Source organism: Mya arenaria, chromosome 3 (assembly GCF_026914265.1).
Source record: "Mya arenaria isolate MELC-2E11 chromosome 3, ASM2691426v1".
Classification (NCBI taxonomy): domain Eukaryota; kingdom Metazoa; phylum Mollusca; class Bivalvia; order Myida; family Myidae; genus Mya; species Mya arenaria.
This window is the reverse complement of record NC_069124.1, coordinates 84417487-84444771: the sequence shown is the minus strand read 5'-3', so window position 1 is coordinate 84444771 and position 27285 is coordinate 84417487. Positions and strand designations below refer to the sequence as shown.

Below are 27285 nucleotides of genomic sequence, written 5' to 3'. Positions count from 1 at the left end.
TAACTTGGTCGCCATATTAGTCAGTACATATTTTACTTGATCGCCATATTGGTGAGTACACATTTTACTTGGTCGCAACATTGGCCAGGACATATTTAACTGGGTCGCCACATTGGCCAGGACATATTTAACTGGGTCGCCACATTGGTCAGGACACATTTTACTGGATCGCCACATTGGCCAGGACATATTATACTGGGTCGCCATATTAGTCAGTACACATTTTACTTGATCGCCACAGTGGTCAGTACACATTTTAGTAGGTCGCCACATTGGTCAGTACACATTTTACTTGATCAACACAGTGGTGAGTACACATTTTAGTTGGTCGCCACATTGGTCAGGACACATTTTACTTGGTCGCCACATTGGCCAGGACACATTTTACTTGGTCGCCACATTGGCCAGGACATATTTCAGTTGGTCGCCACATTGGTCGGTACACATTTTAATTGGTCAACACAGTGGTGAGTACACATTTTTATAGTTGGTCGCCACATTTGTCAGGACACATTTTACTTGGTCGCCACATTTGTCAGGACACATTTTACTTGGTCGCCACATTGGTCAGGACACATTTTAGTTGGTCGTCACATTGGTCAGGACACATTGTACTTGGTCGCCACATTGGCCAGGACATATTTTACTGGGTCGCCACATTGGTCAGGACACATTTTAGGTGGTCGTCACCATGGTCAGGACACATTTTACTTGGTCGCCACATTGGTCAGTTCATAGTTTGATTCGTTATTATATTGGTCAGTTCACATGATACTTCAGACTGATGATTTCTAAATCCAAACAATTATACTGGCATCGATAAGATCTTACCTAAAGATGCAAAATATTAGAAATATTTTGATAGCAGACGCAACAAGGAGGAATCAATATTGTTCAAGAATTTCGGACATTCTGAAAACTACGGCTAAAACAAATCATGATTGACGGGCTTATTCGCTGTATCAATATTCCCTAGACAATGTTCTGGTAAAACTCCCGAAACTCGTGTGCTTTGTTTGATCCACTAAAGAAAGAAAATACAGCCAATTGTTCAATATGGAGATGAGTGTTTTCGAATCACTGACTATATAGTGATGAAGGAAGATTTGCAGATTGCAGTGCAGATTTAGAACTGATACCAGGCAAAGAATTCATTTTTGTTTAAAAAAAGCTGCGCAGTTTGGCCAGGAAGCTATTTAAGTGAACTGCCAGACTTGTAATTGAAGGGTTTATATAAATCAGTGAACTCAGCATTCTCAACAAATGTCTGTGAGCGTCTTACACGATAAAACCAGTGCACCCTACACAAAGTTCCCATTGTTGTTTAATTTCAATTATTTATGATGAATTTTGGAAGAGTTGTACCACAAAATTGTGACGTAGAACTTTCAATATTTTCAAAGAATTAAAGTTTTTTTCAACGTCATAATTGGCAATTTGCTATTACAATGCAAACTCTTGTTTAAAACTTTTTACACGCCACCCCTTTACCACGTCAATTAACACTGTACGTTTCAGAACTTTGCCAACCTGGACATGGGCCGGTACCTGCACGGGGGCGTGAACATGACGGGCTTCCAGTTGATCGACCTGTCCAGCAAGCACGTGGAGAGGTTCATGCGCGATTGGAGTGGTGCGCCGCTCGGTGCCACCTACCCAGATACAGCCCCAAACAAACTCACGGTAAGGTGGTGGTGTGATTATAAACCATTGTTAGACCCATTCGACGAGCAGTTCGCGCACTGCAACCATATGAACGTGGCTTTAAAAACCATAAAGTTGTCAGCCGGTCTTCATCATTGCACGCTATTGTCAACCGTTTATCTTCAGTACTGAACGTTGTGTCAGCACATGCCTGATAAACAGATGCTGGACATCCTGGCCAGACAGGTACCTTCGTTCGCGGACGTTTAATGAGGTTACACATTACGATATAAATACAGTGGATGCATCATCGTGTCAATGCGAATAAATACAGTTTTCAAAAAAACAATATGATCATTTCACTCATGTTTGTTATGAGTCATTAAAATACCAAATTTTCTCAATGCTCCCGACACAAAATTAACCAATCATGGCGTATCAAAAATAAAAAGTTGGCATTGCTCTCTATGTTGAACTGGGTCTTAGGCCACACCAAATTGATGTCTTTGTCATCGGATTATTTTTTCGTAAAGTTTTAGTAACGCATGTAGCTATAAAGCATAAATTTTAGAACGTAAATGTGATAAATTGCGATCTGATCTTTTGTCAGCTGTCTTATATCACAGGATTCCAGACATTTCCGTAAAAAATGACTCAAAAAAGTTGTCTGTGAGACTGCAGCTTATTAAAAGTAAGAGGAGGCAGTAAATACATTTAACATAAACGCTGAAGTGCTGTTCAATGACAACAGTTTGCAGATCATTCAAGTTGATAAATGCCAAGACTCCAGATTTTCCATGGAGTCTCTTGATTTTTATGTTTTTGGTCATTTTATTTAAAACATGTTTGATTTAAGACTTAAATACTCTTATTTCAGGGGATTTTCTTTCTGAAGTTTGCTCTTTTTTTAACTAATCTCCAGCTGATTTTGAAAGGCAGATATCCTGGAAATCCATTTAAAAAAACTAAGCATGTATGGTAGTGTTTCATTCACTTTATTTAAAGAAAATGAGTATTATTTTGATAATAAAAGGAAATGGGCATACATTCGACCAATATATTAATTGATTAAAATGTTTTGGTTATGAAGTATCAAGTAAGGCAAGTCAGTATTTATTATATCGCATTCAATGGTGAAGACGATTAAAGAAACTTGAATGATCAAAATGTACATGTACATGAATTATTTGAAAACCAATTTTAGTTAAGAAAACATAAGTATTGGTTTGCTTTGATAGCTGAACACCTCAGCCTACATGAGCACTGTAAGTTTAGCAGTAACCTGTAGGCATTTGTGTATAGGTATTAAAAGTCTCTGATATTCATTTCATTACTTTTGGCTTTCATTTAAGCTGGGAATCAGTTTTTATTCAAAAATACATAAATGACATAGTATAAAAAAGTGTGTTCATGTGGCACTAGTACCATGTCAAGGTACAATTATTATATTTATTTTTACCAGATCGCTTGTCAATCGCGGCAATTAAGTAGGAAAACGAAAAGACAAACTTCATTTTCACTCGCTATTTCCATTTTCCGCTGAAAAAAATCCAATAACATAGAAATGAATTTGATGTGGCCGAAATGATAAACAATATATTATATAATCATTTTCCACGCACTCACCAATATTTAACAAGTAAAAGGTACTGTTCCAAATAAAAAACATTGAAAACATAGTGATGTGTATTAGGTTTTGAACTTTTCAAACTTCATACTTCAACTTTATAGGCAGTTCTGATCTCTGTGTATTTCCTTCCGGACCTTTATACATACTATAATATAAAATTGAATTGGCAACTCTGTATGAGGCCATTTATGTGAGACACGGTCATCTTCTGAGGATGAAAGTGTGAGAAAATCGAACATGAATGATGGTACCATTACAGTTTGTGTTTTATGGCTTAGTACGGCATTATGGTAGTTAAAACGGTAACAATTTTTGCTGACCGCTTTTGTCTTTTTAATTTCTTGCCACATTTATTTGTACAGTGATTATTTTGAGGAACAATTGCCTTTGCCCCAAATATGGCAACCATAATAGTTTAAGGCAAGTATACTTGCTTTAAAGAACATACATTTCATCTCACCGCTGAGAAAATAAATAACTCTCTTTCAATTTAGAGTTTTTACAGACACAATTAATCTGAGAGTACCACTTTAAATTATTATCGATATAAATCCCAGAAAGTTTTGGAGCATTTACATTTTCCATTTATTGCTAGATGGTCGCCGGATGCTCGTCCTGTTTTAGACTGTTTCAATAACCACGCATCTTGATTTAGTAGGATCATACAGGATCATATAACGACATAATTATTATTTGCCTAAAAACGCACATTTTCTTTTATCTTTAATCAAAGTTTAAATTATGTCCATTTGCAAGAAGCATTCTTGGGACATTTTTGCGAATTCGAAGGATGCGTGTTAGCAAGAGGTCATGCACCTTTAGCCAGTTTCTTCTGTAATACCAAAATGTGTTGTTTTTTTCTGAAATTAAAATTAATCTACTCAATTATCTTAAAAGGATGTTCCATGTGCGCATTAGTGATGAAACCTTCCAACGTCAGGTTGTATAATATAATCTAAAGTGATTAAGCAATTCTAGGGAACTTAAGTAATTATACCATTTTGGATATTATCTGATTTAGGTTTCCAAAATTTAATTTCATACCAAGTTAAAATGGCTTGATGGCATTAAATTCACATTGATAAAAAATGACTGCATATACAGCCCAGCCATCAATAATGCCGTGCATGGGGAGACACTATGATTTTAGGGCTGATTACCGTCCGTCTATCACACTTTCATGTCCGCTTCGTATCTTCTAAACCCCTTGAAAGATGTCCATGTAACTCGCGTCAAATGCTCTCCACATCGAGGAGATATGCAGAAGGTGCGCCGGCTCAAGGTCAAGGTCACAGTTCATTGTCGAATATTCGCGCCATAGATAGCGTGTCCGCTCCGTTCCGTATCTTCTAAACCACATCGTGACGACATACAGAACCAACAGTACAGGCACGCCAGCTCAATGCCAAGGTCACATGATAAGGCCAAAGTTTCGAGTCATATATTTCATGTCTTCTCCATATATATCCTAAACCCATTTGAAGGATTTTCATGAAATTTTGGTAAAATGATTTACACGACATGCATAACCCACACTCTATGCTCAGGGTAGAAGTAACAGTTTAAGGTCAAACGTTTGATTCATATACTTCATGTCAGCGCCATGTCTACTAGACCCCTTGAAGGGTTTTCATGAAACGTGTGTATCGTATTTATCTCATCGAGACACGTTGCAGAACCTACATTCCAAGTATGACGACCCAATGTCAAGGTCACAGCTTAAGGTTCTATAATCATAGATTTTGTGTATACCTTCGTTTCCGCTCAGTATCTCTTACACCCCTTCATGGATCTTCATGAGCTAATCCAGGCGAATTGTAGTCTAAGACATCATTTTCCATGCGTGCCGGCTCAAGGTTGACGTCATTGGTTCGAGCCATAATAATGTTTCCTGTTCGCTACTTATCTTCTTAACCCATCAACTAAGGGTTTTCATGAAATTTGATTCGGTTATTTCTAACTGTATAAAGCTTTATATTAAATGCTTGAATCGCTACAATAAATACAAAACAAGTCTCATTTATGTTTTGTTTCTATTTTCCATGTCAGACATTGCTGAGTACCGTGAGAACATGACTTCTAAGAGAAAATGGTCATACAGTACACCATGAATTAAAATAACTGAAATTGTTTGTCTGTGACTTGTCATATTTCTGTTACAATACTTTATGATTTTTCATAAAACTTATGTCCAATGGTCACCTTATCGACAAAGCATCAGCAATCCGCTCTACTATATATCCAAACACCCAATGTCGTGGAACATAATGAAACACGAGAGTGGGGCGGGGCATGGGCGGGAAAAACATCTGTTATCGTTTCCAAAAATTAACCGCCTGATTTTGTCAAGGTAATCCAATTGGTGTCCCGTTTTACGTGCCAAATACATGTATGTTAAGGAAATTACAATTAACATACTTTCATGTACGGAAAATCAAATAAAATTGAAAAGTTTGTACTGGTTTAAAATTTTCCTTTAAAACAGCGGGTTATTATATTTGTACCCATTCATATACATGTATGTCACCGCGTTTTGAATTGAAATTCTAAATTCTTGGACAGTACGAGGCGGCGCTGGCGGTGGACGCCATCGAAGTTGTGACGCGCGCGCTGAAGGGGATGGTGAAGAGCAACTCGAAGGTGTTCCAGTCCACGTTCCGGCGGGGAGCCGTCTACAACTACAACCGCACCAAGGGCATCCCCTGCACCACCAGCCCTCCCATACCCTGGATGCACGGTGATGCCATCATAGAACACATCAAGCAGGTATGTGGTCAGTAGTAGCCACACAAGTACAATGTAGGTTCCCATTTGATTCGCGCATGGCGTTGACCTGTCAGAAGACTCGCATCCTACAAGCATTTACCAGAGTTGCTGGGATTTCGATGTACTCAGTTTGGTAACATGTTTTTTGTATTTTAATTCCTGACCTTTTGGTGTAATTTTTAAACAATATATCTAGACATGGTTATATTTATAATAAGTGTTTAAATTCAAATATATCTTTCAAACTATAGTAAAGACGCTTTTGTGGGTTTTCACGCCAACTGTACTAGTATCATGTCCAGTTCAAGGTCGTCCATTTTTCTTTTATACAAATACATCAGGAAGTCCCAAAGGGCAGAATTGCCAATAATGAGGGAACCCAATTTAACAATTGTTATTTACGACTCACTAAAGAGTTTGCTTAAATCATGTTTCTTTGTGCCAAGAAGATCAATATTGTTTCTAAGAAATGGCACAAGCCCACTTTTTGTACTCCATTACAGCCATCGATCACATAAGATAATTAAAGAATGGAATTTCTCATTGCGTTCAAAATTCTTTAACAAATTAAAATGTAACGAAACAAGATTAACGTTGATTTCATTCCTGGTTTGAATTTTCACAAATTGCGTATAAAAGGCAAAAAATAAATGCTATATGGCCTCCGGTAGGGGTCTCTGGGTGCAGTTTGCGGTTTTATGGATCGTAAACGGTTTTAAAAATTTAGTTTGATTAAGCAACGGTTTAATGTGTCTTCATAATGTGTTTTCAAATATTGCAAATTAATTTTGCACTGACGCCAAACGACGGTCGTACCGCATTGACAGTGTTCTTCGCATGACTTCAAGACATAACAAATATCCCCGGACTAGTCGTAGCGAGTTGCAGTCGAACGAAATTTAGATGCATAAAACAAATGAGTAAGAACTGGCCTTTGACGTTACCCTCGTTTCATATCGAATCCGAATTATGTATGTGCGTATTTCAGCAAGACTTTGAGGGCCTCACGGGTCGTATCAGGTTCGACGAGGATGGCTTCCGGTCCGACTACAAACTTGACGTCTACTCCGTGGGACTGGACTCTGGGCCACAAAAGGTATGTTACGCCCTATTGTGGGACTGGCCACAAAGCCGCTAATTTTATGTTAGGCTCTATTATAGGACTAGTAACAGGCCGAAAAGGTTTTTTAGGCTCTATTGTGGGAATAGAAACAGGGCAGAAAAGGTATGTCAGGCTATATGTGTTAATCTGTGTGTGGGAATAGACACAGAGCTGAATGAAAGCCGGTTCACAAAATGTATGTTAGGCGTTATTGATGGGTTGGACACCGGGTCACAAAATATGTAAGCTCTATTTTGGGATTGGACACCGTGTCACAAGAGGTTTGTTATGCTTTATTGTGGAGTTTGACACAAGGTCGCAAAGTATGTAAGGCTTTATTGTGGAGCCGGAAACCGGGCCATAAAAGGTATGTTAGGCTGTGTTGTGGGATTGAGCATCGGGTCGCCAAAGGTATGATGGATGTAATGTAGGACTGCAAACCGGGCCACAAAAGGCATGTTTGGCTCTATTGTGGGATTGAGCATCGGGTCGCAAAAGGAATGTTAGGCTCTATGGTGGAGCTTACATCAAATTACAAACGGTAGGGTCGGCTCTGTTATGGGACTGTACACAGACTCACAAACGGTAGGGTCGGCTCTTTGGTGGGGCTTACACCGAATCACAAAGGGAATGGTCGGCTCTTTGGTGGGGCTTACACCAACTCACAAAGGGAATGGTCGGCTCTTTGGTGAGGCTTACACCGAATCACAAAGGGAATGGTCGGCTCTGTTATGGGACTGTACACCGAATCACAAACGGTAGGGTCGGTTCTATGGTCGGGCTTACACCGAATCACAAAGGGTATGGTCGGCTCTGTTATGGGACTGTACACCGAATCACAAAGGGTATGGTCGGCTCTATTGTGGGGCTGTTCACCGAATCACAAAAGGTATGTTCGGCTTTATTGTGGGGCTGGACACCGGGTCGTAAAATGCATTGTTGGCTCTAGTGTGGGACTATGGTCGGCTCTATTGTGGGGCTGTACATCGAATCACAAAAGGTATGTTCGGCTTTATTGTGGGGCTGGACATCGGGTCGTAAAATGCATTGTTGGCTCTAGTGTGGGACTATGGTCGGCTCTATTGTGGGGCTGGATACCGGGTCGCAATAAGTATTGTCGGCTTTATTGTGGGACTGTACACAGGGTCGCAAAAGGTATGGTCGACTCTATTGTGGAACTGAACAGCGAGTCACGAAAGGTATGGTCGGCTATATTGTGGGACTGTACAACTAATCACAAACGGTTTGATCGGCTATATTGTGGGACTGTACACCGAATCACAAAGGGTTTGGTCGGCTCTTTTGTGGGGCTGGACACCGGGTCGCAAAATGCATTGTTGGCTCTAGTGTGGGACTATGGTCGGCTCTATTGTGGGGCTGGACACCGGGTCGCAATAAGTATTGTCTGCTTTATTATGGGACTGTACACCGGGTCGCAAAAGGTATGGTCGACTCTATTGTGGTACTGTACAACGAGTCACAAAAGGTATGGTCGGCTATATTGTGGGACTGTACACCGAATCACAAAAGGTATGGTCAGCCCTATTGTGGGGATGGACACCGGGTCGCAATAGTTATTGTCGGCTTTATTGTAGGACTGGACACCGAATTACAAAGGACATGGTCGGCTATATTGTGGGACTGTACAACAAATCACAAAGGGTTTGGTCGACTCTATTGTGGGGCTGTACACCGAATCGCAAAAGGTGTGATCGACTCTTTTGTGGGACTGTACACCGAATCACAAAAGGTATGATCGACTCTTTTGTGGGGCTGTACACCGAATCGCAAAAGGTATGATCGACTCTATTGTGGGGCTGTACATCGAATCGCAAAAGGTATGATCGACTCTTTTGTGGGGCTGTACACCGAATCACAAAGGGTATGGTCGACTCTATTGTGGGGCTGTACACCGAATCGCAAAAGGTATGATCGACTCTTTTGTGGGGCTGTACACCGAATCGCAAAAGGTCTGGTCGACTCTATTGTGGGGCTGGACACCGAATCATAAAGGGTATGGTCGACTCTATTGTAGGGCTGGACACCGAACCGCAAAGGGTAAGCTCGACTCTATTGTGGGGCTGTACATCAAATCACAATAGGTATGGTTTACTCTATGTTTTGGAATGTACATCGAATCACGAAGTGTATGGTCGGCTCTATTGTGGGGCTGTACACCGAATCACAAAGGGTATGGTCGGCTATACTGTGGGGCTGTACACCGAATCACAAAGGGTATGGTCGGCTCTATTGTGGGGCTAGACACCTGGTCGCAATAGGTATTGTCGGCTTTATTGTGGGACTGAACACCGGGTCGCAAAAAATATGGTCGGCTTTATTGTGGGGCTGGACACCGACTCAAAAGGGTATGGTCGACTCTATTGTGGAAATGTACACCGATTCACAAAAGGTATGGTCAGCTCTATTGTGGGGCTGTACACCGAATCACAAAGGGTATGACCGACTCTATTGTGTGGCTGTACACCGAATCATAAAGGGTATTGTCGGCTTTATCGTGGGACTGTACACCGGGTCGCAAAAGATACGGTCGGTTTTATTGTGGGGCTGGACACCGCTTCAAAAAGGGTATGGTCGACTATATTGTGGAAATGTACACCGAATCACAAAGGGTTTGGTCGGCTCTATTGTTGGACTGCACACCGAATCACAAAGGGTATGGTCGGCTCTATTGTGGGGCTGGACACCTGGTCACAAAGCGTATTGACGACTCTATTGTAGGGCTGGACACCGAACCGCAAAGGGTAAGCTCGACTCTATTGTAGGGCTGTACATCAAATCACAATGGTTTACTCTATTTTTTGGAATGTACATCGAATCACGAAGTGTATGGTCGGCTCTATTGTGGGGCTGTACACCGAACCACAAAGGGTATGATCGACTCTATTGCTGGGCTGTTCAACGAATCAAAAGAGTATGGTCGACTCTATTGTGGGGCTGTACACCGAATCACAAACAGTATGGTCGACTCTATTGTGGGGCTGTACACCGAATCACAAAAGGTAAGCTCGACTCTATTGTGGGCTGGACACCTGGTCGCAATAGGTATTGTCGGCTTTATTGTGGGACTGTACACCGGGTCGCAAAAGGTATGATCGACTCTTTTGTGGGGCTGTTCACCGAATCACAAAGGGTATGGTCGACTCTATTGTGGGGCTGTACACCGAATCGCAAAAGGTATGATCGACTCTTTTGTGGGGCTGTACACCGAATCGCAAAAGGTCTGGTTGACTCTATTGTGGGGCTGGACACCGAATCATAAAGGGTATGGTCGACTCTATTGTAGGGCTGGACACCGAACCGCAAAGGGTAAGCTCGACTCTATTGTGGGGCTGTACATCAAATCACAATAGGTATGGTTTACTCTATGTTTTGGAATGTACATCGAATCACGAAGTGTATGGTCGGCTCTATTGTGGGGCTGTACACCGAATCACAAAGGGTATGGTCGGCTATATTGTGGGGCTGTACACCGAATCACAAAGGGTATGGTCGGCTCTATTGTGGGGCTAGACACCTGGTCGCAATAGGTATTGTCGGCTTTATTGTGGGACTGAACACCGGGTCGCAAAAAATATGGTCGGCTTTATTGAGGGGCTGGACACCGACTCAAAAGGGTATGGTCGACTCTATTGTGGAAATGTACACCGATTCACAAAAGGTATGGTCAGCTCTATTGTGGGGCTGTACACCGAATCACAAAGGGTATGATCGACTCTATTGTGTGGCTGCACACCGAATCATAAAGGGTATTGTCGGCTTTATCGTGGGACTGTACACCGGGTCGCAAAAGATACGGTCGGTTTTATTGTGGGGCTGGACACCGCTTCAAAAAGGGTATGGTCGACTATATTGTGGAAATGTACACCGAATCACAAAGGGTTTGGTCGGCTCTATTGTTGGACTGCACACCGAATCACAAAGGGTATGGTCGGATCTATTGTGGGGCTGGACACCTGGTCACAAAGCGTATTGACGACTCTATTGTAGGGCTGGACACCGAACCGCAAAGGGTAAGCTCGACTCTATTGTAGGGCTGTACATCAAATCACAATGGTTTACTCTATTTTTTGGAATGTACATCGAATCACGAAGTGTATGGTCGGCTCTATTGTGGGGCTGTACACCGAACCACAAAGGGTATGATCGACTCTATTGCTGGGCTGTTCAACGAATCAAAAGAGTATGGTCGACTCTATTGTGGGGCTGTACACCGAATCACAAAGAGTATGGTCGACTCTATTGTGGGGCTGTACACCGAATCACAAAAAGTAAGCTCGACTCTATTGTGGGCTGGACACCTGGTCGCAATAGGTATTGTCGGCTTTATTGTGGGACTGTACACCGGGTCGCAAAAGGTATGGTCGGCTTTATTGTGGGGCTGTACACCGAATCACAAAAGGTAAGCTCGACTCTATTGTGGGCTGGACACCTGGTCGCAATAGGTATTGTCGGCTTTATTGTGGGACTGGACACCGGGTCGCAAAAGGTATGGTCGGCTTTATTGTGAGGCTGTACACCGGGTCGCAAAAGGTATGGTCGGCTTTATTGTGGGGCTGGACACCGACTCAAAAAGGGTATGGTTGACTCTATTGTGGGGCTGTACACCGAATCATAAAGGGTATGGTCAGCTCTATTGTGGGGCTGTACACCGAATCACAAAGGGTATGATCAGCTCTATTGTGGGGCTGTACACCAAATCACAAAGGGTATGATCAGCTCTATTGTGGGGCTGTACACCGAATCACAAAGGGTATGGTCAGCTCTATTGTGGGACTGTACACCGAATCACAAATTGTATGATCGACTCTATTGTTGGGCTGTACACCAAATCAAAAGGGTATGGTCGACTCTATTTAGAGGCTGTACACCGAATCACAAAGGGTATGGTCGACATTTTTGTGTGGCTGTACACCGAATCATAAAGGGTATGGTCGGCTTTATTGTGGGGCTGGACACCGGGTCGCAATAGGTATTGTTGGCTCTATTGTGGGACTGTACAACGAGTCACAAAAGGTATGGTCGGCTATATTGTGGGACTGTACAACGAGTCACAAAAGGTATGGTTCGCTATATTGTGGGACTGCACACCGAATCACAAAGGGTATGGTCGCAATAGGTATTGTCGGCTTTATTGTGGGACTGTACACCGGGTCGCAAAAGGTATGGTCGGTTTTATTTTGGGGCTGGACACCGCTTCAAAAAGGGTATGGTCGACTATATTGTGGAAATGTACACCGAATCACAAAGAGTTTGGTCGGCTCTATTGTTGGACTGCACACCGAATCACAAAGGGTATAGTCGGCTCTATTGTGGGGCTGGACACCTGGTCACAAAGCGTATTGACGACTCTATTGTAGGGCTGGACACCGAACCGCAAAGGGTAAGCTCGACTCTATTGTAGGGCTGTACATCAAATCACAATGGTTTACTCTATTTTTTGGAATGTACATCGAATCACGAAGTGTATGGTCGGCTCTATTGTGGGGCTGTACACCGAACCACAAAGGGTATGATCGACTCTATTGCTGGGCTATTCAACGAATCAAAAGAGTATGGTCGACTCTATTGTGGGGCTGTACACCGAATCACAAAGAGTATGGTCGACTCTATTGTGGGGCTGTACACCGAATCACAAAGGGTATGGTCGGCTCCCTTGTGGGGCTGGACACCTGGTCGCAATAGGTATTGTCGGCTTTATTGTGGGACTGTACACCGGGTCGCAAAAGGTATGGACGGCTTTATTGTGGGGCTGGACACCGACTCAAAAAGGGTATTGTCGACTCTATTGTAGAAATGTACACCGAATCACAAAGGGTATGGTCAGCTCTATTGTGGGGCTGTACACCGAATCACAAAGGGTATGATCGACTCTATTGTTGGGCTGTACACCGAATCAAAAGGGTATGGTCGACTCTATTGTTGGGCTGTACACCGAATCAAAAGGGTATGGTCGACTCTATTGTGGGGCTGTACACCGAATCACAAAGGGTATGGTCGACTCTATTGTGGGGCTGTACACCGAATCGCAAAAGGTATGATCGACTCTATTGTGGGGCTGTACACCGAATCAAAAGGGTATGGTCAGCTCTATTGTGGGGCTGTACACCGAACCACAAAGGGTATGATCGACTCTATTGCTGGGCTGTTCAACGAATCAAAAGAGTATGGTCGACTCTATTGTGGGGCTGTACACCGAATCAAAAGGGTATGGTCGACTCTATTGTGGGACTGTATACCGAATCACAAAGGGTATGGTCGACTCTATTGTGGGGTTTTACACCGAATCACAAAGGGTATGGTCGGCTCAATTGTGGGGCTGTACACCGAATCACAAAGGGTATGGTCGACTCTATTGTGGGGCTGTACACCGAATCACAAAGGGTATGGTCGGCTCTATTGTGAGGCTGTACACCGAATCACAAAGGGTATGGTCGGCTCTATTGTGGGGCTGTACACCGAATCACAAAGGGTATGGTCGGCTCTATTGTGGGACTGTACACCGAATCACAAAGGGTATGGTCGACTCTATTGTGGGGTTTGACACCGAATCACAAAGGGTATGGTCGACTCTATTGTAGGGTTTTACACCGAATCACAAAGGGTATGGTCGACTCTATTGCGGGGCTGTACACCGAATCACAAAGGGTATGGTCGGCTCTATTGTGGGGCTGTACACCGAATCACAAAGGGTATGGTCGGCTCTATTGTGGGGCTGTACACCGAATCACAAAGGGTATGGTCGGCTCTATTGTGGGACTGTACACCGAATCACAAAGGGTATGGTCGACTCTATTGTGGGGTTTTACACCGAATCACAAAGGGTATGGTCGACTCTATTGTGGGGCTGTACACCGAATCACAAAGGGTATGGTCGACTCTATTGTAGAAATGTACACCGAATCACAAAGGGTATGGTCAGCTCTATTGTGGGGCTGTACACCGAATCACAAAGGGTATGATCGACTCTATTGTTGGGCTGTACACCGAATCAAAAGGGTATGGTCGACTCTATTGTTGGGCTGTACACCGAATCAAAAGGGTATGGTCGACTCTATTGTGGGGCTGTACACCGAATCACAAAGGGTATGGTCGACTCTATTGTGGGGCTGTACACCGAATCGCAAAAGGTATGATCGACTCTATTGTGGGGCTGTACACCGAATCAAAAGGGTATGGTCAGCTCTATTGTGGGGCTGTACACCGAACCACAAAGGGTATGATCGACTCTATTGCTGGGCTGTTCAACGAATCAAAAGAGTATGGTCGACTCTATTGTGGGGCTGTACACCGAATCAAAAGGGTATGGTCGACTCTATTGTGGGACTGTATACCGAATCACAAAGGGTATGGTCGACTCTATTGTGGGGTTTTACACCGAATCACAAAGGGTATGGTCGGCTCAATTGTGGGGCTGTACACCGAATCACAAAGGGTATGGTCGACTCTATTGTGGGGCTGTACACCGAATCACAAAGGGTATGGTCGACTCTATTGTGGGGCTGTACACCGAATCACAAAGGGTATGGTCGACTCTATTGTGGGGCTGTACACCGAATCACAAAGGGTATGGTCGGCTCTATTGTGGGACTGTACACCGAATCACAAAGGGTATGGTCGACTCTATTGTGGGGTTTTACACCGAATCACAAAGGGTATGGTCGACTCTATTGTAGGGTTTTACACCGAATCACAAAGGGTATGGTCGACTCTATTGCGGGGCTGTACACCGAATCACAAAGGGTATGGTCGGCTCTATTGTGGGGCTGTACACCGAATCACAAAGGGTATGGTCGGCTCTATTGTGGGGCTGTACACCGAATCACAAAGGGTATGGTCGGCTCTATTGTGGGACTGTACACCGAATCACAAAGGGTATGGTCGACTCTATTGTGGGGTTTTACACCGAATCACAAAGGGTATGGTCGACTCTATTGTGGGGCTGTACACCGAATCACAAAGGGTATGGTCGACTCTATTGTGGGGCTGTACACCGAATCACAAAGGGTATGGTCGGCTCTATTGTGGGGCTGTACACCGAATCACAAAGGGTATGGTCGACTCTATTTTGGGGCTGTGCACCGAATCACAAAGGGTATGGTCGGCTCTATTGTGGGGCTGGATACCGGGTCGCAATAGGTATTGTCTGTTTTATTGTGGGGCTGTACACCGGGTCGCAAAAGGTATGGTCGGTTTTATTGTGGGGCAGGACACCACTTCAAAAAGGGTATGGTCGACTATATTGTGGAAATGTACACTGAATCACAAAGGGTATGGTCAGTTCTATTGTGGGGCTGTACACCGAATCACAAAGGGTATGGTCGACTCTATTGTTTGGCTGTATACCGAATCACAAAGGGTTTGGTCGGCTCTATTGTGGGGCTGTACACCGAAGCACAAATGTATGTAAGGCTCTATTTTGAGACCGGACACCGGGTCGTAAATGTATGTTCGGCTCTATTGTGGGACCGGATACCTGGTCTCAAAGGTATGACAGGCTCTGTTTTCGGACTGGATACTGGATCGCAAGAGGTATGTTAGGCTCTATTGTGGGGGGGGGGGGATTACTGATAGCAAGAGGTATGATCGTCTGTAGAGTGCGCAGGACTTCGGGTCAAAAAAGGTATGGTAGGCTCTATTGTGGGGTTGGACGCCGGGCCTAAAAATGGTTTGGTAGAATATCATGCACTCATCCACCATGTTCTTGTCGAGTGACGAGCTATTGCAAATTAGTAGTGTTTTTTATACCTCTTCATACGTATCGTATACATGTCTTTCATAACTTTCATTTTTGGTTACTAAATGTATTTCTGTACGTTTTATACATGAACAAAATGTGTAATTTTAGTTATTTACTTCAAATCACTGATTTCTTTGCAGATGGGCCAATGGACTCCACGGGAGCGATTCAAGAGCTTGTATCACACAGACGAAATCAGCATCATCGAAAACAGGAAGAGAGAGAAAGTCGTTGTCTCAATCATTGTAAGATTTCTAAACTCTTCCAGCTAATGACATTTTTTAAACTACATGTACCTCATTACGAAAAATGTTTGTGACGTACATGTATTTGACTTTACCTTTGTTGAAAACAAAACCCTTGGCGAAATCGGAAATGGATGTGGCTTTTTTCAATGTGATTGTCGTATTTGTTTCTGCTTTTGCAACATTAATGTCATTATTTTTTTCAGTCGCCGCCATTCCTGATGATGAAGGAGCAAGAACAGAACGGAAAACCTCTTCTTGGCAACGACAGGTTCGAAGGTAAACTAACAAGCTGCAGCATACCCCTATAAATGTGTTGAATACTACCTGTACGTAGTAGCCAGGTATAAATCCATGAAATATCCCGTACGCAAATGATTACGGGGGCTACACCAATATAATCTTCCTTTTGGCTGTAATAAGTTTTGCAAAGGCTGTGATAATGTGGTTGAGATGTTTGACGTGGTTACTTCTTTTGTTTATGTGAGACATGGTTGAGCTTGCTTCTATGGTGTTACGTCTTTTGTTTGTGGGTTACGTGGTTTAGCTTACTTCTATGGTGTTACGTCTTTTGTTAATGGGAAACATGGTAGAGCTTACTTCTATGGTGTTACGTTAATTGTTTGTGGGTTACGTGGTTGAGCTTACTTCGATGGTGTTACGTCTTTTGTTTGTGGGTTACGTGGTTGAGCTTACTTCTATGGTGTTACGTCTTTTGTTTGTGGGCCACTTGGTTGAGCTTGCTTCTATGGTGTTACGTCTTTTGTTTGTGGGTAACGTGGTTGAGCATACTTCGATGGTGTTACGTCTTATGTTTGTGGGTTACGTGGTTGAGCTTACTTCTATGGTGTTACGTCTTTTGTTTGTGGGCCACATGGTTGAGTTTGCTTTTATGGCGTTATGTCTTTTGTTTGTGGTTTACGTGGTTGAGCTTACTTCTATGGTGTTACGTCTTTTGTTTGTGGGCCACTTGGTTGAGCTTACTTCGATGGTGTTACGTCTTTTGTTTGTGGGCCACTTGGTTGAGCTTACTTCTATGGTGTTACGTCTTTTGTTTGTGGGTTACGTGGTTGAGCTTACTTCGATGGTGTTACGTCTTTTGTTTGTGGGTTACGTGGTTGAGCTTGCTTCTATAGTGTTACGTCTTTTGTTTGTGGGTAACGTGGTTGAGCTTGCTTCTATGGTGTTACGTCTTTTGTTTGTGGGCCACTTGGTTGAGTTTGCTTCTATGGTGCTACATCTTTTGTTTGTGGGTAACTTGGTTGAGCTTGCTTCGATGGTGTTGCGTCTTTTGTTTGCGGGTTACGTAGTTGAGCTTGCTTCGATGGTATTACGTCTTTTGTTTGCGGGTTACGTGGTTGAACTTGCTTCTATGTTGTTACGTTTTTTGTTTGTGGGTAACGTGGTTAAGCTTGCGTCGATGGTGTTACGTTTTTTGTTTGTGGGTTACGTGGTTGAGCTTAGTTCGATGGTGTTACGTCTTTTGTTTGTGGGTTACGTGGTTGAGCTTACTTCTATGGTGTTACGTCTTTTGTTTGTGGGTTACGTGGTTGAGCTTACTTCTATGGTGTTACGTCTTTTGTTTGTGGGTAACGTGGTTGAGCTTACTTCAATGGTGTTACGTCTTTTGTTTGTGGGTAACTTGGTTGAGCTTGCTTCGATGGTGTTGCGTCTTTTGTTTGTGGGTTACGTGGTTGAGCTTGCTTCTGTGGTGTTGCGTCTTTTGTTTGTGGGTTACGTGGTTCAGCTTACTTCTATGGTGTTACGTCTTTTGTTTGTATGCCACTTGGTAGAGCTTCCTTCTATGGTGTTACGTCTTTTGTTTGTGGGCCACTTGGTTGAGCTTGTGATTGAGCTTGCTTCGATGGTGTTGCGTCTTTTGTTTGTGAGTTACGTGGTTGAGCTTACTTCGATGGTGTTACGTCTTTTGTTTGTGGGTTACGTGGTTTAGCTTTCTTCTATGGTGTTACGTCTTTATTTATGTGCTACGTGGTTGAGCTTACTTCTATGGTGTTACGTCTTTTGTTTGTAGGTTACGTGGTTGAGCTTACTTCTATGGTGTTACGACTTTTGTTTGTGGGCCACTTTGTTGAGCTTACTTCTATGGTGTTACGTCTTTTGTTAATGGGAAACATGGTTGAGCTTACTTCTATGGTGTTACGTTTTTTTTGTGGGTTACGTGGTTGAGCTTACTTCGATGGTGTTACGTCTTTTTTTGTGGGTTACGTGGTTGAGCTTACTTCGATGGTGTTACGTCTTTTTTTGTGGGCTACGTGGTTGAGCTTACTTCGATGGTGTTATGTCTTTTGTTTGTGGGTTACGTGGTTGAGCTTACTTCTATGGTGTTACGTTTTTTGTTTGTGGGTTACGTGGTTGAGCTTGCTTCGATGGTGTTACGTCTTTTGTTTGCGGGTTACGTGGTTGAACTTGCTTCTATGTTGTTACGTTTTTTGTTTGTGGGTTACGTTGTTGAGCTTACATCGATGGTGTTGCGTCTTTTGTTTGTGTGCTACGTGGTTGAGCTTACTTCTATGGTGTTACGTCTTTTGTTTGTGTGCTACGTGGTTGAGCTTACTTCTATGGTGTTACGTCTTTTCTTTGTGGGTTACGTGGTTGAGCTTACTTCTATGGTGTTACGTCTTTTGTTTGTGGGTAATGTGGTTGAGCTTACTTCGATGGTGTTACGTCTTTTGTTTGTGGGTTACTTGGTTGAGCTTGCTTCGATGGTGTTACGTCTTTTTTGTGTGGATTACGTGGTTGAGCTTGCTTTTATGGTGTTGCGTCTTTTGTTTGTGGGTTACGTGGTTGAGCTTACTTCGATGGTGTTGCGTCTTTTGTTTATGTCCTACGTGGTTGAGCTTACTTCTATGGTGTTACGTCTTTTGTTTGTGGGTTACGTGGTTGAGCTTACTTCTATGGTGTTACGACTTTTGTTTGTGGGCCACTTGGTTGAGCTTACTTCTATGGTGTTACGTCTTTTGTTAATGGGAAACATGGTTGAGCTTACTTCTATGGTGTTACGTTTTTTTGTTTGTGGGTTACGTGGTTGAGCTTACTTCGATGGTTTTACGTCTTTTGTTTGTGGGTTACGTGGTTGAGCTTACTTCGATGGTGTTACGTCTTTTGTTTGTGGGTTACGTGGTTGAGCTTACTTCTATGGTGTTACGTTTTTTGTTTGTGGGTTACGTGGTTGAGCTTACTTCTATGGTGTTACGTCTTTTGTTTGTGGGTTACGTGGTTGAGCTTGCTTCTATGGTGTTACGTCTTTTGTTTGTGGGTTACGTGGTTGAGCTTACTTCTATGGTGTTACGTCTTTTGTTTGTGGGTTACGTGGTTGAGCTTGCTTCTATGGTGTTACGTTTTTTGTTTGTGGGTTACGTGGTTGAGCTTACTTCTATGGTGTTACGTCTTTTGTTTGTGGGTTACGTGGTTGAGCTTACTTCTATGGTGTTACGTCTTTTGTTTGTGGGTTACGTGGTTGAGCTTACTTCTATGGTGTTACGTCTTTTGTTTGTGGGTTACGTGGTTGAGCTTACTTCTATGGTGTTACGTCTTTTGTTTGTGGGTTACGTGGTTGAGCTTACTTCTATGGTGTTACGTTTTTTGTTTGTGGGTTACGTGGTTGAGCTTACTTCTATGGTGTTACGTTTTTTGTTTGTGGGTTACGTGGTTGAGCTTACTTCTATGGTGTTACGTCTTTTGTTTGTGGGTTACGTGGTTGAGCTTACTTCTATGGTGTTACGTCTTCTGTTAATGGGAAACATGGTTGAGCTTACTTCGATGGTGTTACGTCTTTTGTTTGTGGGTTACGTGGTTGAGCTTGCTTCTATGGTGTTACGTTTTTTTGTTTGTGGGTTACGTGGTTGAGCTTACTTCGATGGTGTTACGTCTTTTGTTTGTGGGTTACGTGGTTGAGCTTACTTCGATGGTTTTACGTCTTTTGTTTGTGGGTTACGTGGTTGAGCTTACTTCTATGGTGTTACGTCTTTTGTTTGTGGGTTACGTGGTTGAGCTTGCTTCGATGGTGTTACGTCTTTTGTTTGTGGGTTACTCGGTTGAGCTTATTTCTATGGTGTTACGTCTTTTGTTTGTGGGTAACGTGGTTGAGCTTACTTCGATGGTGTTACGTCTTTTGTTTGTGGGTTACGTGGTTGAGCTTACTTTGATGGTGTTGCGTCCTTTGTTTCTGTGCTACGTGGTTGAGCTTGCTTCTATGGTGTTACGTCTTTTGTTTGTGGGCCACTTGGTTGAGCTTACTTCTATGGTGTTACGTCTTTTGTTTGTGGCTAACGTGGTTGAGCTTACTTCGATGGTGTTACGTCTTTTGTTTGTGGGTTACGTGGTTGAGCTTACTTTGATGGTGTTGCGTCTTTTGTTTCTGTGCTACGTGGTTGAGCTTACTTCTATGGTGTTACGTCTTTTGTTTGTGGGTTACGTGGTTGAGCTTGCTTCTATGGTGTTACGTCTTTTGTTTGTGGGCCACTTGGTTGAGCTTACTTCTATGGTGTTACGTCTTTTGTTTGTGGGTAACGTGAATGAGCTTACTTCGATGGTGTTACGTCTTTTGTTTGTGGGTAACTTGGTTGAGCTTACTTCGATGGTGCTGCGTCTTTTGTTTGTGGGTTACGTGGTTGAGCTTGCTTCTATGGTGTTGCGTCTTTTGTTTGTGGGTTACGTGGTTGAGCTTACTTCTATGGTGTTACGTCTTTTGTTTGTGGGCCACTTGGTTGAGCTTTCTTCGATGATATTACGTCTTTTGTTTGTGGGTTACGTGGTTGAGCTTACTTCGATGGTGTTACGTCTTTTGTTTGTGGGTTACGTGGTTGAGCTTACTTCGATGGTGTAACGTCTTTTGTTTGTGGGTTACGTTGTTGAACTTGCTTCTATGTTGTTACGTTATTTGTTTGTGGTTTACATGGTTGAGCTTGCTTCTATGGTGTTACATATTTTGCTTGTAGGTTACGTGGTTGAACTTGCTTCTATGGTGTTACGTATTTTGCTTGTAGGTTACGTGGTTGAACTTGCTTCTATGGTGTTACGTATTTTGCTTTTATGTTACGTGGTTAAACTTGCTTCTATGGTGTTACGTATTTTGCTTTTAGGTTACGTGGTCGAACTTGCTTCTATGATGTTACGTATTTTGTATGTAGGTTACGTAGTTGAGCTTGCTTCTATGTTGTTACGTATTTTGCTTTTAGGTTACGTGGTTAAACTTGCTTCTATGGTGTTACGTATTTTGCTTGTAGGTTACGTGGTTGAACTTGCTTCTATGGTGTTACGTATTTTGCTGTTATGTTACGTGGTCGAACTTGCTTCTATGATGTTACGTATTTAGTATGTAGGTTACGTTGTTGACCTTGCTTCTATGTTGTTACGTATTTTGTATGTAGGTTACGTAGTTGACCTTGCTTCTATGTTGTTACATATTTTGCTTTTAGGTTGCGTGGTTGAGCTTGCTTCTATGGTGTTACATATTTTGCTTTTAGGTTACGTGGTTAAACTTGCTTCTATGGTGTTACGTATTTTGCTTTTAGGTTACGTGGTCGAACTTGCTTCTATGGTGTTACGTATTTAGTATGTAGGTTACGTTGTTGACCTTGCTTCTATGTTGTTACGTATTTTGTATGTAGGTTACGTAGTTGACCTTGCTTCTATGTTGTTACATATTTTGCTTTTAGGTTGCGAGGTCGAGCTTACTTCTACGTTGTTACGTATTTTGCTTTTAGGTTACGTGGTTAAACTTGCTTCTATGGTGTTACGTATTTTGCTTTTAGGTTACGTGGTCGAACTTGCTTCTATGGTGTTACGTATTTTGTATGTAGGTTACGTTGTTGACCTTGCTTCTATGTTGTTACGTATTTGCTTATAGGTTGCGAGGTCGAGCTTGCTTCTATGGTGTAACGTATTTTGATTTTAGGTTACGTGGTTGAACTTGCGGAGCAGGTGATGTACAAGAAGAACAAGTTCGAGTACGTGATTAAGCTGGTGGATGACAACATGTACGGCAACTTTGACCCCACTAACAAGACATGGACAGGCATGATCGGTGAACTCATACAGAAGGTGGGCACACTTTCAATGTTTAAAAGGCTCTCAACTCCATCCTTTACTCTTTTCTCAAATCGTTTAATCAATTTTGATTTTGATTCCCGCACAAATAGTTTATTTGTAATTGTAATATGGTGTCGAAGTTTTAAACTGCGTTATTGAAAAAAATGATCAATCACTTTATATTAGCAATTTATGGTGATTATCTACATCATGTTTGAATATGTTAACCTGTTATTGCTGGTTTGGCCTCGTTTTTAACTATCTGTCTTTTTTGTTATAGAAAGCAGATGTTTGTATAGCGCCGCTTACAATTTTGTATGATCGAGAAAAAGTGGTAGATTTTACAAAGCCGTTTATGAATTTCGGTATCTCCATCATGATCAAGAAACCGGAAATTATGAAGCCCGGTGTCTTCTCGTTCATGGAACCCCTAGAGATGAAGATCTGGTTTTGTATCGTGGTCGCATACTGTGGCGTTAGCATCCTTCTATGGCTAGCAAGCCGCTTTTCGCCCTACGAGTGGCGGAACTCGAGCGCTGGGCCATCCGCCAACAGGTTCTCTTTGCTGAACGCACTCTGGTTCTCGATGGGCGCCCTCATGCTCCAAGGCAGCGACGCCTGCCCGAGGTAAAGACCAATGACTTTTGTTGACTAAGCTGGTGTTAACAGTTATTTCTTGACTGTTCATTACGTTCTGTTGGCAGTAATTTTAATTCTCCGCAAATACTGATTTCTTAAAAGCGCCCTGTCCGATTCTGTACAAATGCTGTGTTGGATATTTAAAATGCGAAACATTGACCTGCCGTTCCTTTGAGAATATGGCCGTTCAATGACTGATTAATTCATTGACAGTATCGACTTCCTGCTCAGTGTTTGTTATGCAATTCTATATATTGACAACATTTGAACATTTGCAGGTCTTTTTCTGGCCGTGTAATTGGTACCGTCTGGTGGTTTTTCGTTTTGATCATCATTTCGTCATACACAGCTAATTTGGCGGCTTTTCTTACAATAGAGCGTATGCAGACGCCAATTGAATCTGCAGACGACCTAGTAGCTCAAACGGATATTAAATATGGCACTTTAGCGACAGGTTCTTCCGTAGAATTCTTTAAGGTAAACGAATGATAAGCGTATATAACTTGTTCTTGACATAATTGACAGATATAGCTAATGTTTGACCATCGGGTAATTTTGTACAAGTCGTTATGGAGACCCATCATAACTTCGGTTATTTTACTCCCAAGCAGCGGTTATTTTTACACCAGGAAGCTTTAATGACAGTTTGTACAGATTGGTTACTTTTTAAGGCCCGAAAATGAAATGTCTTTAAATCAAATGTGTTGCAAGTATTGTACAAACGTCGACTGTCATGAAGAAGAGGAACATATTTAACCTGATGTAACGTTTCAAAATGTCATTGTTAAACAGAATTCGAAGGTACCGACATACCAGCGGATGTACAACTACATGTCGGCGAACCCCTCGGTGATGGTGGACTTGGTCCAGGAGGGTATCGAGCGCGTGAAGAAGTCCAAGGGCAAGTACGCCTACCTGCTCGAGTCACCTACCAACGAGTACACCAACAACAAAGACCCGTGCGACACCATGAAGGTTGGACCAAACCTCAACTCTAAGGGCTTCGGCATTGCAACAGCCAAAAACTCGCCACTCAGGTCATTTTCTATTTATGAATTATCCTCTTTGTAGAGTGTCAGTGTAGCGTTGATTCAAAGAGTTATGTTTATTACATGTATAATAATAATTATATACGTTATACAGCGTTCAAAATTATTCCTGTTTCAGCGAGGCAATGAACCTGGCGGTGCTGATGCTGATGGAGGAGGGCACACTTCCAAAGATGAAGATGAAGTGGTGGAAGGACAAGGGCGGCTGCGGGACTGACGGAAAGGTAACTACTTACACTAGCGCGATAATGTATAATACACAATAATGGGCCAAGGATTTTATTTATTGCATGGATAATATCATCGAACATAAATTATGCACTAAAGATGGCCTTATACTGATGATATCAGCAAATAATAACATGTTCTTGGGAGATCCTTGGATGTTTGCATTTATCAAAAAGTTTACAAATGTAGATACTTTTGGCATGCAGGATTCCTCCGGAAAGCGGAAGCTATCGCTGAGTAACGTGGCGGGGATATTCTACATCCTGGTTGGCGGGCTGGTTCTCGCCGTCATCTTGGCCAGCGTCGAGTTCTTCTGTCGGAAAACAAAATTTCTTGAACCGGTAACGTACAATATAGTCGTTAAATCGTTGCGCTATTTATAAGTAATACTTATGGTAAATAAACCTTATAGTATTACGGCTGTATTTCAAATTTGCTATTTAGAGTCATTTGTTGCGACACTTTGAGAGGCACTGTGTATTACACCCCCCCCCCCCCCCCCGAAGAGTTTATATATTACATAATTGTTTTATAGACGAGTTATCTGAAGGCGACGGAGACAATCACGACGTTATTGAGCGCGACGTCAGCGGAACGTGAGAATGGTGACGTTTATGTCGATCACGGCTACACCCCCACAAACCACACCGACAAGCAAGAGGCCACGGTATTCTATCGTATTATATCATTTAAGTTTGTCACGATATGTCAATGTCAAAAGTGTTTTCCACATGCACCATGCAGGTGTTTGGTTCGCTGACGTTAATCTTAATAGAGTTTAAAACTTAAGTCATTTATCGAAAAAAAGCAAGTTGCATCACAGGTAACGTATTGCATTGACTCTTATAATATCTATAACTTTACAACTAGTTTCCGTTTTATTTCAGTTTAACTACTCGACAGCCCCACCGTGTATAGGATTTGAACAGTTTACCCAGGGACGGACAGAATTGTGACGGCGAATTTAGATGCTAGTGTTTATGTACATACACAACGAACCGCAGCTCTGTAGGATGTTTATATGAAATAGCTGTAAATAAGTTCAGCTGTGTCATTTAGTAGCAGTGAACGACCACCTTCATTGTTTCAATGACAATACTGATTACTGCGGAAATCTGCTAACGTATGAGAGGAACATGAGTCAGAAAAGTCGCGGTAAAGTGTCTTTGAGACGACGAAAATTGAAAATCACTGGAGACTCTATTATTGATGGTTAAGAGCGGTTCGTGCGTTAGTGGTGAGTTGAGTGGCAAACTTTGTCAATTAGATAGTGCTGAGAACTCTGGGAATATCTCAGTAATTTCAAATTAGCCCGAGTCCCTTTATAAGCGCTGCGCATGCGATATGTTGATACTATTTTTCTCTATGTATACTGTGTAAATACTTAAAACGTGTGTTATCTTTCAAAAACATATTTATTAGTTATGATTGCTATTAATATTTGATACTTTTATTCAATCGGATTGTTTAACATCCTAGTCTTTGAGGTTTTACTCAAAACTGATTTAGATAGAGGTGATACGCGTGTGTTTAATAAACATGCACACACATAGTTATCATTCTTGCTACAAGAAACTATCAGTATGTCTAGTTTGTTTATTGGAGGTTATATGGCTGCTGCTTTTAGCTGCATTATGACGTGACCCCGCCGTAACGCCCTAAGTGATATGACATAGATGTGACTGTAAACCCATGTTTAATCCAGATATAATAAGACTTGGAGAAACAGAATGAGATACAAAAGATGCGTGTGCGATACCCTAGCTCTTTGCGGAGAGACCGTTTGGTTCTTTTACGTGCTCGGTGTAAAGCACCGATACACGCGGGGTACAAACCATGCAGTGCCGACACCATTTCCCCAGTTCTACCATTTTAATCCCGAGCGCTTGGCAGGGGAGCTACTGGTACCATATGATATATACGTTAACGTCTCTTTTCTCCGTTTCTAGGGACGGTATCAGCATATCTTTGTCCTATGTAAACTTTATATGGCACCCAATATTCGATCAGAATAAGGACCATCAGTATTATTCTACATCGCTGTTCTTTCTTGCCTGCTGGTCACAGAAATGTTTTCAGCGTCACGTGGATATTCAAAGATGAAACTTTTATTGGCCATTGGCATTCAATGTTGAAGTCAACCTGTGACAACTTCTCACTTTTCCTCTCTTATTGTGTCTCTGTTTTCAAAAAGCTGTAAATATTATGACGAGCATCGTGCAGCAATACAAATAATGGCGCCAAGACACTATTAAAAATAATGCAACCGAATAGATGACATTCCGAGAATAGACAACAAAATACGGTCTCCCAACAAGAAGATATCGGCTTACTAAGATGAAGGAAAATAACTAGTCTTTGGGGATTTTTCTACATATATAAATCTAAACATATGCTATTTTGTCACGAAAAATATAAAATAATAGGGGTTTCTGACACTATAAAAGAAGGATTAAGATCAAATTTACGTCCTTTCGCATATCATTTACAGCAATCTGTACACAGAACACTTTTTTTTCACTTGTGACGTATGATCGGATCGCAAAAATTCACTGTTTTGATTTTTAAATTATATTTGAGTATAAGGATAGAACATGTTTTTAATATGCGGTAGAGAAAGAAAAGGGAAAGGTTGGCCCATTTGATACAACGGTTATGGAACTTGTTCAAAACGCACAGAAAGATGAAAAACTGCAGTCTTGCATGGAATTTCAAACCGCAGCATCGAGATGAGCTAGGAAAGTTGCTTTAAATATCATCCGATATTTACGCAGAGGGGTGGGAAAAAATACCCCATGCATTTTTGACAAGGTGGATAAATAATCCCACATAAATTTGCAACCTCAGACAAATATCCCTCATGTTTTTGAAAGTATTCTATTTGCACGGGTTTGTCCCATACAGCTGTTGACCGCTCAGCACAGCCATGCTTATAGCCTTAAGTATGGTAGGGAAATGTGTTATAGACCAGAGACGTTGTGTAAGAGGTTTGAACACGTTGATGTTCATGAAGAGTATTTAAATAAGATGTTAAACGAGTTATACATGTTTTAAAATGCTAGGCATAAGTTTGTGAGAATTTCGTGTTTTGGAGTGATTAACAACAAAAGGTGAATTATCCTGTTAACTCTCAGATTATATCAATATGGAGCAAATTTATTACTTAAATTTTA

The 27285-nt window shown here is 42.1% G+C and overlaps 1 protein-coding gene across 1 annotated transcript in view; it reads left to right on the top strand.

Moving 5' to 3' along the window:
* LOC128226351 (glutamate receptor 2-like) overlaps positions 1–25613 on the top strand; it is a 46784-nt gene extending 21171 nt beyond the window's left edge. The window contains exons 6-18 of the mRNA XM_052936231.1: positions 1519–1683; positions 5837–6040; positions 7029–7136; positions 16041–16145; positions 16352–16424; positions 22063–22208; positions 22477–22823; positions 23114–23312; positions 23628–23872; positions 24003–24108; positions 24319–24453; positions 24648–24779; positions 25000–25613. Coding sequence (XP_052792191.1) covers positions 1519–1683; positions 5837–6040; positions 7029–7136; positions 16041–16145; positions 16352–16424; positions 22063–22208; positions 22477–22823; positions 23114–23312; positions 23628–23872; positions 24003–24108; positions 24319–24453; positions 24648–24779; positions 25000–25068 — 2034 coding nt within the window. The 3' untranslated portion in view covers positions 25069–25613. The remainder of the gene's footprint in view (positions 1–1518; positions 1684–5836; positions 6041–7028; positions 7137–16040; positions 16146–16351; positions 16425–22062; positions 22209–22476; positions 22824–23113; positions 23313–23627; positions 23873–24002; positions 24109–24318; positions 24454–24647; positions 24780–24999) is intronic.
* Positions 25614–27285: the final 1672 nt, after the last annotated feature.